The sequence below is a fragment of the Cyprinus carpio genome, chromosome B8, assembly GCF_018340385.1.
Source record: "Cyprinus carpio isolate SPL01 chromosome B8, ASM1834038v1, whole genome shotgun sequence".
Classification (NCBI taxonomy): Eukaryota; Metazoa; Chordata; class Actinopteri; order Cypriniformes; family Cyprinidae; genus Cyprinus; species Cyprinus carpio.
Genome location: NC_056604.1, coordinates 20741195 through 20754967, shown reverse-complemented (window position 1 = coordinate 20754967; position 13773 = coordinate 20741195). Strand labels below are relative to the sequence as shown.

Below are 13773 nucleotides of genomic sequence, written 5' to 3'. Positions count from 1 at the left end.
AGTTTGCCGAGGATTACCGAGGACTCAACAAGAACCGAATGAGCCGTGGCGAAGTTCGCCGAGGATTACCGAAGATTCTGATTACTGCACAAGCCTCAGGCGCGTACTGGAAATATGCTTATTATGACTGATATTAATTAACATTTTATTAAAACCTTCTGTCGAGTGATGTAAATACATTTTACAGTAGTTTATGTATATTATATTTAAATTTGCTTAAGCGTAATCAAGGAGTTTATTATTCATGGTTTATACTGTCAACATGTAGAACATGTCCGCGTTTGTGCATTAATGTCTGTAATGTGTGCTTCATGTGTGAAACTTTTAGCAATCTTATCCAAGTTTTAGGCTAGTCAATATTTGTCAGTCAGTCGTATCTGACATAAAGGATCCGCGAATGAAACTGTGACCACAAACACCATTAACTTGTTTTATTATATTTAAATTACATGGTAATAATCAGCAATATGCTTTCACACAAATAACTTTTTTTTTTTTAATGTTTCAGTATGTGTCGAGACAAATAACTTGTTTGAAATTTTCATTGATACAGCATTGCACTGAGTTATTAGAAAAGAAACGCGTACTAGAGACGTTATTGCTTGATGACGTCAGGAACCAATGAATCGGCTTATTGAATCGGTTCAATGAGCCGATCTGTCCGAAAAGAAATGGTTCGCGGAAATGAATCGGATTTTACATCACTAGTGTAACTTACTCGGTTAAGACAACACTCGGTCTCAAATAGGAGATGCACTTACAGGCCACAAATCCGGTAACGTTATTCCTTTTAAAGTATCGCTGATCGCGTTTCCTAAAACCGCGTGTCGCGGCCACATTCTGAATGCAGCTATTTCATTGGTTCACTCTTGTGTCATTTAAAGCATCGACATGCTCTTATTGGACAGATGCGACTTCATGACGTCCCTCCCCGGTAATTATATAGCTTAGCGGTCTTCATCCGGTCTTTCCTCCATTCCAAGGCAGCCAGTGACACACGGTTCACGAGCTTCGGCCCAGCATCAGCTAACGTTAAACCTAAAAGAAACTAAAGCCATGGCAAGGCCCAGAGTTTTCTTCGACATCACCGCCGATGGCAAGCCACTTGGAAGAGTCATAATGGAGGTAAAATTTCAACCCCGTTTATTTTTTAAACCTATTTCCTAATGCAAGAAAATACTAATTTCCCGCTCTCTGGAGTGCAAGTTTGTGCGCGCCTTAACACTGTGTGTGCTGCACACCTTAAAAGTAACGTTTAAGTATCCTGCTTTGCGTTTCTGCTAACGTTAAACAAACGTTACGCTTAACCCGGTTGTGAAATGAACTGGCAAACCAAAGTAGGACCGTTAACCGAACCGTGTTACGCTCCCGGCCAAATAAAGATTCCGTTGCTGTTTAACGGTAACGACCGGGAGGTGGTTTGTGAAGAACTATGCGGAAGTACAGCGGGAGCGCGCTGAATGAACGTGCACGGGCCGCTGCTCCTTTGTTTAACCCGGAGTCCTCTTTTCGTTACTGGTGGCGGGTTTTCCCATTTGAATTTGAGTATTAAAGTTCTTTTAAATTAGGAGGGTATTTTAAGGAACGCAGTGTTTCACACAGCGCTAGTGAAGGTAAATACTTTCTTGAGCGGCCATTTCAGTTACGTCTAGAAAACTCGGAAATGTCAGACTCTGGGAGACGTTTGTGCAGATATAGTGAAAGTACTGAGTGTAAATAATATTTGAGCTTGCACTACAGCTTCAGTTCCCACCTTCTGTGTGTGTGTGTGTGTGTGTGTGTGTGTGTGTGTGAGTGTGTCTAGCGCCGGCCCTGGAGAGCTGGCAGCTGCAGTGCGGTCACAGGCGCGCGTGTCCTCACTAACTTTTATTTTATTTATTTTTTTATTTTTTTTTCGTTTTTGTTGCAGTCTTTAGAACAACGAACATACAATGGCAATGACATAAGAATTCAAAAAATTAATAAACAAAGACATAAAAAAAAACTAAAAGAGGAAAATCATTTGTCCATAAGCACAAATGGATACGAGTTATTCAAATAGATTTATGCCTTTATAATAAAGTTTTTTCGATGTGTTATTTCTTGTTTCTTTTGATAGTGACCTGTTTCTATTTTAAAAGGAGTAAAAACAAATTTTTTTCAATGCCCGTTTACACGTGTGAATGAATAATTTTCCATATGTAATGAGTAAATTCATTATACACCAAATTTTGAAGTCAACAGTCTACTCTTAAAAATAAAAAAATAAAAAAAAAACATTCTTTTCTTTGAGATGCAGTTCAATCTTAGTATTTATTTCCAGTTGCATTGCTGGAATGACGTAATCACTCACGTGAACGCCTTATTGCAGGACAGTTTTAATGTGATGGTTTACTGTTTCTTTTAACAGCTGAGAGCTGATGTAGTCCCCAGAACTGCAGGTATTTATACCCATTTTATCTATTGTTAATCTCTTCCTCCTTGTGTGATTATTAGTGCTCATCACTTGTCTGTTGTCTTGCAGAGAACTTCAGGCAGCTGTGCACCGGTCAGCCTGGCTTCGGCTTCAAAGGATCCACCTTCCATCGTGTCATCCCCGGCTTCATGTGCCAGGTAGGAAGGACTTAGTCCCAAGAGCAGGGTGTGAAACTCCCACCCAGGTAGAAATCAGCCATGCTGGCAACACAACTCAATAGCCAGTTTGTTGGGTTGTATTATTTGATAAATTATGTCCTCCAACATATACAAGTAAGCCTAAAAAGGTTCACACACTTGACAAGAAGCGCTCAAGTCTTTCAAATTTGAGCATTTTCTACAAGTATGCATTGTGCTTCATTTTGTACGGTGATGCTATTTTGCATCTGTCAACTACAACTCTGGCAGCTGTTCAAAATCCTGCTGTGCCAGTGTCACTCGCGTAGTTATCCATTAAGTTACATTAACGGTGAATTTGGTCAAATATTTGCATGTACTGACTTCACCCTATGCTGGAGGGTTGTGTATTATGCTTTAATTTTTCCCACAGTGTAAGTGTATGCTTCATATTAAATAATATAGATCAACTTTTCTCTTAACTAATGCAAACTTTGATGCCACCTTTTCCTTTATATTGGTAATTCGATTCACTGTTCTGAACTTCCATTAATAATTTCATGGTATTCACAATGTTTGACTGTCAAATTCAGTGGTTAACAATTAATATTTAAATCACAGGTGTGACTTGATAATCTGGTTTAATTCAGGATTTTATTCTTAAACTAGTAGAAATTTCTGAATGGCTGGTAACTTCATTTTAATAGCCAGATTGGCGGGTGCTTTCAAGTTACTGTCCTGAAGTCTTGAGATCTTGGTTACACTATCAGTTTTGCTGTTCGCTTCTAATCCTGAGACCTTTGGGTGGCAGGGAGGTGACTTCACGAATCACAACGGAACTGGTGGAAAGTCCATTTATGGCAACAAGTTTGAGGATGAGAACTTCACCCTGAAGCACACCGGCGCTGGCATCCTGTCCATGGCCAACGCCGGCACCAACACCAACGGTTCCCAGTTCTTCATCTGCACAGCAGCTACTTCATGGTGAGCAGAAGCGGTGTGAATGAGCATCTCTTCTGGATCCATGCTGTGGAGCACCTCTTCCTAACCTCTTTACACATTTTCTTTCGTAAATCACACGTTTATTCAATGGCATTTAATTCAGTTTGAGAGCTGTTTTTTCTGTTTGTTTTTGCTGTTTTGTTTTTTCTAATCAGTAACATACAATCCTGTGTACAGTACCTTATTGTTTGTTTTATCACCCTTTATTGGTAGCTCTTTGGTCAACTACTGTTGTTTTTAAATGTGCTCTAGAACTAAACTAAGCTTGACCTGTCTCCCCCAGGCTGGACGGTAAGCACGTTGTCTTCGGACAGGTTGTGGAGGGCATGGATGTCATCAAGAAAGTGGAGAAGTATGGTTCCAGCAGTGGAAAGACCAGTGCCAAGCTTGTCATCGCTGACTGTGGCCAGCTGTAAACACCATCCTCAACCCATACCTTCGTCTAGTACCCCTCAGTGCTCCCTTTCACAAATCATGCCACTAACCGCAACATTCCTGTCCAAGATCTGCAACCCCTCCCTATTTCCTTCAGTCGTCCATCTTTGTCTCTGACGAGTTGCCTTTGCTGTTTGGTTTTCATTTGCAAATGAAGTCCTGTAGGCTTATATTTGTGTATCAAAATCTGAAAATAAAGGGGAACAATGACATGAAACTTTTTGAAGCTTATTTTGTGTTTTGTTGCTTCGGCTTAATGTAAGTCACAATCAGTGAGCTATTTGATTTTGATCTCGCCCTTTTCAGAGAACTTGCTGATCCGGTTTATAAATCTCTCTGAATTTCTTCAGTAATGTTCTAGGCAGTTCAGCTCCCTCAGTGAATCCAGTCAGAGCAGTTCGAGTTGAGACTTGCCCTCCAGAGAACTTTAAATCTGTTAAATCCAGGCTATTGCAACTTCTGAAGTGTTGGAATATAGTGTGTGTATATTTTATTTTATTTTATATATATATATATATATATATATATATATATATATATAATATATATATATATATACACACATATACATATAAATACATACATACACAGTATATAATTTTTGTGTGTGTATATTTTATTTTATTTTATGTATGTATATGTTTGTATATAAATAATTTTGGGATTTTTTTTGGTTAATGATTTTTTTAAGGAATTGTATTAAGTTTTAAATTATCAATATGAAACAATTTTCCAGTCTGATATCTAAATGAAAGTATTTATTTTTTTGTAACAGGTGTAATTTTTTTAATGTAAGGTGTAAAAGTTTATACTCAGAATTCGTGCTCTGCATTAACCCATCCAAAGTTCACACACACACCCGGAGCAGTGGGCAGCCGTTTATGCTGCGGCACCCGGAGAGCAGTTGGGGATTCGGTGCCTTGCTTAAGGGCACCTCAGTCGCGGTATTGCCGGCCCGAGATTCAAACCCACAACCTTACGGTCAGGAGTCAAACTCTCTAACCATTAGGCCACAACTTCCCCTAGGATTGTTGTGGTTTATTACTTGTGGCAGTCGTTTAATGGGAGTGACGTATCTCTGGTTTTTGGATTACTGTGCCACTCTTGCCCTGGTGCTTGTTTTATTAAGAAAAAGGACACATAAATCATAACGCAGTGTCATTCAACATAATGTTATTCATATCTTTATAGGTTGTGTTACCAGCCAAGAGGACAGCTGGCGAATGCACTCCTAAACTGTGTGAACATTCGATGCAGAATTAAAGTGACCTCATTGAACATGTAACAGTCACTATAGTGTCTGTGGGGAAAATGCGTGTTTGTCATTGTGTTGCATTATTTAAGATTAATGTAATGTTTAAAAATCAGTTTGCTTTGGACAGGTTTTATTGAATAATAAGTGGATCCTGTGAGCTCTAAACAAGGTTTCTGATAAACACAACTGAAAATTCTTCATGCATGTATTGTACATTTAAGACAGGTGCCAGTTCAAAACTTGGGGACCTTCAAAATGTTCCAACTTTTTCAGATTATTCAAATAGCAATGAGATCAAGAATAACGTATTGCTGAATGATGATGAAATACATTTATTAAAATCCAGCAGGAATGGCTTAGATGTGTGCATTTACAAGAATTCACTTATCCTGCCCAAAGAGGCCATCAGCACTGCACATTATACATCTCCCTTCTGTTTAATTCAGTTCTTCAGCTCATTAGATGGGCGTGCCGTGACGTGAACAGGGTGTCTTTGCACAGTTAATGCTGCTGAGTGTCACTGTCGGCTCACAATTCAGTGTGAAGTGCGTACGCAATGCTGCATAAAAGCCAGACTAAAGAAGTGATAACTGCCCACCTCAGCCCCTACTATAAAATACACAGTAATTGATATGTAAATGCAATTACGAGCGACATTAAATAAACGGTATGAAGACGCCTTTGCCAGTTCAGATGCGCTTCAGTGTAAATATGGCCTCAGATACCAAGAACGCGTGACTTCCAGTTCCAGGAGTTGAAGGAAGACGAGGCTCAGCAAACGCACTTGTTGAAATACCCGACAGAGGGCGCTCGACTCAAATTTCTACTTTCATAAAAAGAAAACCAAACCCATGCTGTCATGCGCTGCGTTTCGGTTTCAATACATATTTTCCGACTTCTACATACTTATATATTGCAAAAAACACATAGGGCCTACAATAAGGCAATACAAGATCGTGTGAAGATCCTCAAGAACAGAGCACCAATCCAAAAAAAAAAAAAACATGAAGAAAGAAAAATCAAGAAAAAGAAGAATTACACAATAGGTTCTTCTAATAGGTTACATTTCTGCAATAAACTAAACAGTCTTCTTCCAGTTTCCCATTTAAACAGTCTTACAAATTTACAAGATTTACAGTAGCCTGCTTTGTTTTAAGGCACTTACATTTATACATATACAATTTGCCCAAAATGGAAATGTTATTCAGTACAACTGGAGTATGTACATGTTCCATTATTAAACCAAAAATTATAAAAATAAATTCAAATTGAGGAGACAGCTTGACTGAAACTTTAAGGCACTCAACTGTATCAAACCAAAAGGCTCTGTGCTGAACGAACAGACAAAGAATAAATGTACAGACTCGTTTCAACATCAACAGCACGAAAGGTACAATTATTGTGATCAATATTAAATCGGTAGCACTTTATTTTACAGTCCTGTTCCTCATGTACAAACTATGTACTTATTTTAGTAATTACAATAACTATGTAATAACTAGGTACTAACCCTGAACCTACCCCTGAACCTAACCCTACCCCATGTAGTTACCTTGTATTACCAGAACTTTCTTAGATAAATACACTGTAAGTACATGTAAGTACACGTACTGTAAAATAAAGTGCAACCATTAAATCTATGTCTAAGAAACTCGAAAGATGGGTAGATTTTTTTTTTTTTTTTAAGTGTACTTCCTTGGCTTTGGGGGTGTGGGAAAGGAGAGATACATGGTTTTTAATTTAAAAAGAAAAGCTCTTGGGGGAAAGATGATTCATTTCGACTATCTTGATTGGGACATTTATCTTGGGTCAATAAAGTCCTTATTAATTTATTTGGCAGGCTACTCCTAATAAAATCTTGCCGGTTTATTATACTTCTACATGCTTTAAAAGCAAAAGAATTATAGAAACAACTTTATTTAGAACAACCTCGTTGTCCTTACCTCGAAAACACTTTAACCACGCGCCCTGATGGCGTGTCTGGTCATGTTTCTGGTTAGTTTTGATCAGGAGCAGACTGTGTTTGTCTGTGGTCAGCTCCTCGGGTCTGGGTGGCACACGCCCTGTCCGCGAGGGCTGTGGGGCTGCGCGCGGCAGAACAGCTTCTCGTCGCAGTCGCAGCGCTCCAGTCTTCTGCGGAATTTGGCGCGTCCCCGCAGCAGGCACACTTCGCCCAGCGCGGGCACGCGCTGACATCTCCTCCCAGTCAAGTAGAGCGCGCAGCACAGACCTTCCTCACAGTCGCGCGAGCGCACGCACGGGGACATCTCGGGCGCTGCGGGCGGACAATCACCGTGAGGGTCAGTGAGTCAAATAAAGTAATCACTGCAGTCAAACCAAGAAGGACTTGAGTTTTTCTTAAAGGGGCAGTGCTGGAGCCGATGACGTCACATACGTTTCCGAACGAACCAGAAAAGTTTCAAGTTTGAAAATTCTTTTTTTTGTTGTTTTTGACTTTTAAACATTCTGTTAAGCAAACAATGTGTTTAAGGTAATGGTACTCTTGGTCACAGTTTTAGAGTTTAATTTGACATTAAAAGCAATTTAAAGCACACATTTGCACAAATAGCCTACTGGTACACATTTCCAATTTTCAATTATCAGTTGTTTTCTATCTACATAAAATCGTGGTAAAAGAAAACCCTTCTGACACAATACATAAGGCAGAGGCATAAAAAAGAAGATATTTTACCTTGTCATTTAAGAGTTCACTTTTCATATTGTCATTTTGACTGTTTTTTTTTTTAATGGAGTAGTAAGGCCTAATTAATTAAAAGCTGAAAAACAGATGGAAACAACTTAAATTCTTTGTAATATATTTATATTCTGTATTCTTAGATTTAAGACTAAATGCTTTTTTTCTCATACATTCAAACTTTTTTTCTTAAAATTACGTCAAACAAAAAATTGATTACCAGCCATAACATCATCCTGCTTTATCAATTCACTTTTAGGAACTGTTCATTTTAACTTAACAGTTTGATAATTTGTCATTTTAATCTCTGTGCTTATTGTACTGTAATATCCTGTTGTTGACACAGCAAAATACACATGTGCAGAGAATGTATGTTGTAAATGTTTTCATAATGTTTTCCATGGGGAAAATTAGTAATAGCCAATAATATAGCAACATGACCAAAGTTATGACCCAAAAACATGATTTTAAAAATCCCCCTAAAACTCTGTCCTTACCTTTTTGACTTCCTCGCACATCCAGCTGAACTTTTGTCTTGGCAGAACTGTGCTGTTTCTTCTTTGAGCCTTTGCATTCAGTTGCTGTGAAAGACAGAATGTGAATAAAGACAGCTTAAATATTCAGAAAAATCAGGATTGCAGGTTTGATATTAAACCATGGTTGAACACAGCTTCTTCTACTTGAACAAAATCTTACTTGTGCAGCGGTGCAGTCTTGTGCAGGAGGTGAAGCTGTTCTGGTTCCCTGCACAGCTGAGGTTCTTCTAACAGAATTATGGGAATTTGCAACTGTATCACTCTGTAGATGCAATACTGACTGGAAGAGATTGTCAAACAGACCGAATTAGTGACAACAAGTAGAGTTACTCTGTTTTTAATGATAGTCACATGCACACACACATATATATATATATATATATAATGCACACACACATATATATATATATATATACAGATACTGTATATATATACAGATACTGTATATATAAAGAAATTATATTATTATAAATGCCAATAAACTTTGTGTGTTCTTTAGCTTTGTAAAATTGTTCCAGCATAAGTATACAAAAGCAAAAATAAAAAATTAAGGTTTAAGAATAGAAATTCTTACCTCTTGAGAGTTTGTCATTTCTCTGGAAGAGTGGATAATGTTGGAATCCAGGCACTCTACAGCAGAAACAACAGACAGCCAAAACATGACATAAAGTGTCTGCATGGTTGTATCCAAACTGTCCTGACCACAATGAGGCTATGTGCAAGAGCAAGACGTCGAGCTCAAGTGTGGAAGAGCAACCTGCTCCGTGTTTTAATGGACCTACGGCAATTACCCTAATTAAACATGAAAAAAGAAAAAAGAAAGAAAGAATGGGTCTTTCATTAGTGGTTACTTTCTGAGTGTTTGAGTGTTTATAGTCTCAGCTTATGTAGGAAGTGTGTAGTGCATTGCGGTGGTAATTAAGGCAAATTATGGCCCATACGCATAACAAACATGAAAGCTTGGCTGTACCTTTCATCGCACGTAAATCCTCATAGACCCTTTACACATGTAACACCTTTGAAACTTGTTATGATGAAAAATATGACATCCTTTAAATGACAGCCATCAGTGAACCGCATCAGTAGACTCGGATGTAAGTTGCTTCCTGGAACGGAACAGGTGATTATCTGCACCTTGAACGCTGGCTTAGGGGGGAAAACTCAAAATCCACGTTTCTCACCAGGCTGGGAGGCAGGTAATAACAGTGACACTACTTTGTTTAACCAATATGAATGTTTAGCCACTAAATAAAAATGTCTTGTTCAGCCTAACATTCTTGTCGTGTCAACTACAGATATATTGTTTAGCAAATTATCAGTTAGCAACAAGTTGTTTTAATTTGTCATAGCCTAATTCTTACATACAGCTTTACGTGACCTGTGATCTTTGAAATCTTGTAGAACTTGGAAAGGCAAAGTAGTGCAATAGGATCATTAATGCACATGTTACTCAAATACACTGACAGCCATACAGTCAGCAAACAGTAAAACAATAAACCTTTAACAGTAAATGCATAATTTATTCATGTTTTTTTTTTAAATCTCTGCCTTTCTGTCCATCTATCTATCTGTTAAGAAAACTCAAAAATTAAAGCAACCTTCAAGACGATTTTAATATACTCAACTAATGAAAAACTTTGAGTTAAATCAGCTAAAAACATATTTAGAAACATATTAATATAAAGTTTCAACCAAAAATGCATGTTTGTTTAAGTATCAGTTAGTTGTGCAACTCCAAAGGCTTATCCACAGTCACCTCAATGCACCAGCCTACTTTACCAAAGAGAACACTAATCACTCGAATGGTAACTTGAAACAAAATGTAACTTTTTTCAACAAAATGTATTCTAAATATTATTAGTTCTAAATAACAAATATGTACATTACATGTCTTTATTATGCTTTACCAAAACACACATTATTCATTGGCAAGGGATTATGGGTAGCCTGTTTATTTGAGCCTCTTTACCAAACTTGACTTTTGACGTTTTTGCTAATATTATAAAACATTGCTCACACGAAATTTCCTATAAGCTGATTTTATCTAATGTCAACTGTCAGCTGTATGAACTGTTTTACATGTTTGATTATTATTATTATTATTATTATTTACTTTTCCAGAAGTGTCACCTATATTCCTACAGAATTGTTGTTATATGAAGGTAGGATTCCATTTTAAACCAACAATACAATTTCCTCTAATTAAATGAAATGATTCCTGTCAGAACTGGTTGTGTTTTCTCTCTTTCTCTCTCTGTGTGTGTGTGTGTGTGTGTGTGTGTGTGTGTGTGTGTGCTAACCAGAGTCTACAAACCCTCAGGCTGATTAACAAAAGCCAGTCACGTGTTATTTTAGTATCTTCATTGTGCTATTATAGTTTTTGCTAATATTTTTAATTAGATTTTTATAGTATTATACTTTCATTTGTATTTAAAAGTTTTAGCAATTTTGCTGTCTTTTGCTACTTTACTTAGTTTTTTTTTGTCTACACAGCTTTTAAGATTTAATTTACTTACTTTTATTCAACATTTATATTTTATGCTTTTATATTTTTATTTCAGTTTGAAGTAATCATAGTTCATCATATTTAGTGTTTTACCTGAAAGCCTGAGTAATTATATGAGGTTATTGTATGTGTGTGTGTGTGTGTGTGTGTGTGTGTGTGTGTGTTGGGATATTTTAATTACCTGAGATGGGAAAGGGCAAAGGTGAAATCTGTTGAGTCATTTAACATTTTCCATTGCTGTTCATTGGCTGAATGGATTAACATTACACAGGAAATGAAACGGACACAGGCAGAAAACAGAACCATATGATCACAGGTTACGGTGCATCTGTATAAGAAATGCACTGTCACTCAATTGCTCTTGTATACAGACTTTAGGTATTATTGTGAAGACTTCAGCATAGCACATAATGAACAATCACCATTGATTTCATAGTGCAGCGATTAGGTTGCTGACTGAGCAGTATTCACAAGTGAAAATTAGCAGCGGCTACTGATTGTGTGTGTTGAGTCTGGATGAGAGATAAAGGCTCATTGTGAAGAAAAGAAGCCTGCAGGTCATTCACCTACCCAATAAAGAGCAGCAGATGCACACAATTACTCTTGCTATGACGCACTATGTGTTTGTGTGTATACGTGTGCATGTCTGTATATTTCCTCCAAAGACCCCTCAACAGATCACATGCAGGCGGCGGTGGACACAGACACCTCCCTCCCTCCAGCAACACTCACGGTCCAACAAGTGACCCCTGCATCACACACACCTGCACTGGACATACACTCGTGCACTGAAGAAGAGAATGCATCCTAAGGTAAGACTACATTTAAAAGTGTTGTTTAAGATATTTCTTTTACATTTAATATACTTAACAGGCAATAATTTGATTCATTAACCACTTTCATGTAATGCCTTGATCAAGAGACTGATTAAGGACTACAAATTGAAAACGCTCTCTTTTTACGAAAGTTTGGGACAGAAAATGATGATGTTGGCAGGTTAAGTGATAGCTGGTTAAGAGAATAGGGAGTTAACTAATGTTGGCAACATGTTGCACACATGCAAGTATTGACACAGGTGTTGACTTGTGGATCAGCTCTTATTGTATGTTCTTATAACATGACGGGACAGGAACAGAGTGGGAATACTACAAAATTCGCTTCGGAATGTTGAAAGGAACTGAAAAGCAGAATACTACTCAACTGCACGAATTAAGAATAAATTAATTAGCCTGAATCCATCTATCATCAAATGTTTTCTCTCTCTCTCCGAGTCATGAGCTTACCAGTGCTGCATTTATTTGACCAAAAATATACTAAAAACAGTAATATTGTGAAATATTATTAGGTCAAAAGCAACTGTTTAGTATTATAAAATGCAATTTATTCCTGTGATGCAAAGCTGAATTTTCAGCATCAATACTCCAGTCTTCAGTGTCACATGATCCTTCAGAAATCATTCTATGATTTGCTGCTCAAGAAACATCTATTATTCTTATCAATGCTGAAAACAAATAATTTTCAACAATTATGAAGAATTTACTGCCCTTTTAGATCAATTGATGCACCCCTTGCTGAATAATAATATTGCATTTCTTAAAATAAAATTAAATGTATACATCAAATGACCCCGAACTTTTGAAAAGTGTAAATTAATAAGATGTTAGCATTAGCATTCATCACAGAATATGAAAGAAGTACACTATCTTTTAGAGTTATATACACAAGAAAAGAAATTCAAACCAAAAACACAAAATGCTGCTCTTCTTTACAAACTAAATTGATAAGACATTGACAGTCAAAGATAAAGGGAGCGTTCTGAAACACTGAGGCTGTTCCTCATGTCCCCTACAAGAGATGTTATCATATTGTTTAAACTCAATCACACAGCACATAATTCCTGTCCTGGAGCAAAAAGCTTATCAAGAACAAACCTGTTCTCAAGCCCTTTTACACATCCTAGAAGACTGCTTAGGGGCCTGAGTACTGGTGTGGTGACTACATTTTGGGTCCAAACTGGATATTACTTGGATGTCAATTAGAGCAGTAAGTTCTTGAACTTTTTAGGCCATCTCTGATCAAACATATTTTTAAATCTATAATGTCACCATAATGTCATTTTGTAATTCATAATACATCATTGGGTTTAGATAAATCATGGTGCTGCAAGATGCTTATCATCCATTGACCTGCCCTTTTCAAATAGACCCTATTAAAATAGCATATGAAAAACACCATAGTTTATATATGTGACCCTGGACCACAAACCCAGTCATAAGGGTAAATTTTTTCATGATTTATCATCTGAAAGCTGAATAAATAAGCTTTCCATTGATGTATGATTTGTTAGGCCGAGATACAACTATTTGAAAATCTGGGATCTGAGGGTGCATAAAATCAAAATATTGAGAAAATCGCCTTTAAATTTGTCCAAATGAAGTCCTTAGCAATGCATATTACTAATCAAAAATTAAGTTTTAATGTATTTACAGTATGAAATGTAAAAAATAGCTTCATGGAACATGATCTTTACTTTATATCCTAAATTTTTTTTTTTTTTGCATAAAAGAAAAATCTATAATTTTGACCCATACAATGTATTTTTGGCTGTTGCTATAAATATACCCCAGTGACATAAGACTGCCATTGTGGTCCAGGGTCACATATTGTTTTTCTGTGGAAGAATCGAGTATTTATACAGGTGCATATATGTTTAATAAATATGTTTGCAGCCCAATTCAAACATGTTTTAAAAAAAGAGGTAATGTAACCTTGT

The 13773-nt window shown here is 37.0% G+C and overlaps 1 protein-coding gene across 1 annotated transcript; it reads left to right on the top strand.

The window, feature by feature from the left end:
* The first annotated feature begins 942 nt into the window (after positions 1–942).
* LOC122138260 (peptidyl-prolyl cis-trans isomerase-like) lies at positions 943–4225 on the top strand. Its single transcript, XM_042730090.1, has 5 exons — positions 943–1125; positions 2390–2420; positions 2504–2592; positions 3383–3555; positions 3857–4225. Exons 1-5 carry the CDS (start codon positions 1057–1059, stop codon positions 3987–3989), a joined length of 495 nt encoding a protein of 164 aa, XP_042586024.1. The 5' UTR covers positions 943–1056; the 3' UTR covers positions 3990–4225.
* The last annotated feature ends 9548 nt before the right edge of the window (positions 4226–13773 follow it).

Bases quoted from the DNA above. Each gene is read 5' to 3' on its own strand.
- LOC122138260 (XM_042730090.1), top strand. From the start codon at position 1,057: ATGGCAAGGCCCAGAGTTTTCTTCGACATCACCGCCGATGGCAAGCCA. The intron at 2,421-2,503 runs GTATTTATACCC...GTTGTCTTGCAG, and splicing joins TGTAGTCCCCAGAACTGCAG to AGAACTTCAGGCAGCTGTGC. The intron at 3,556-3,856 runs GTGAGCAGAAGC...TGTCTCCCCCAG, and splicing joins TGCACAGCAGCTACTTCATG to GCTGGACGGTAAGCACGTTG.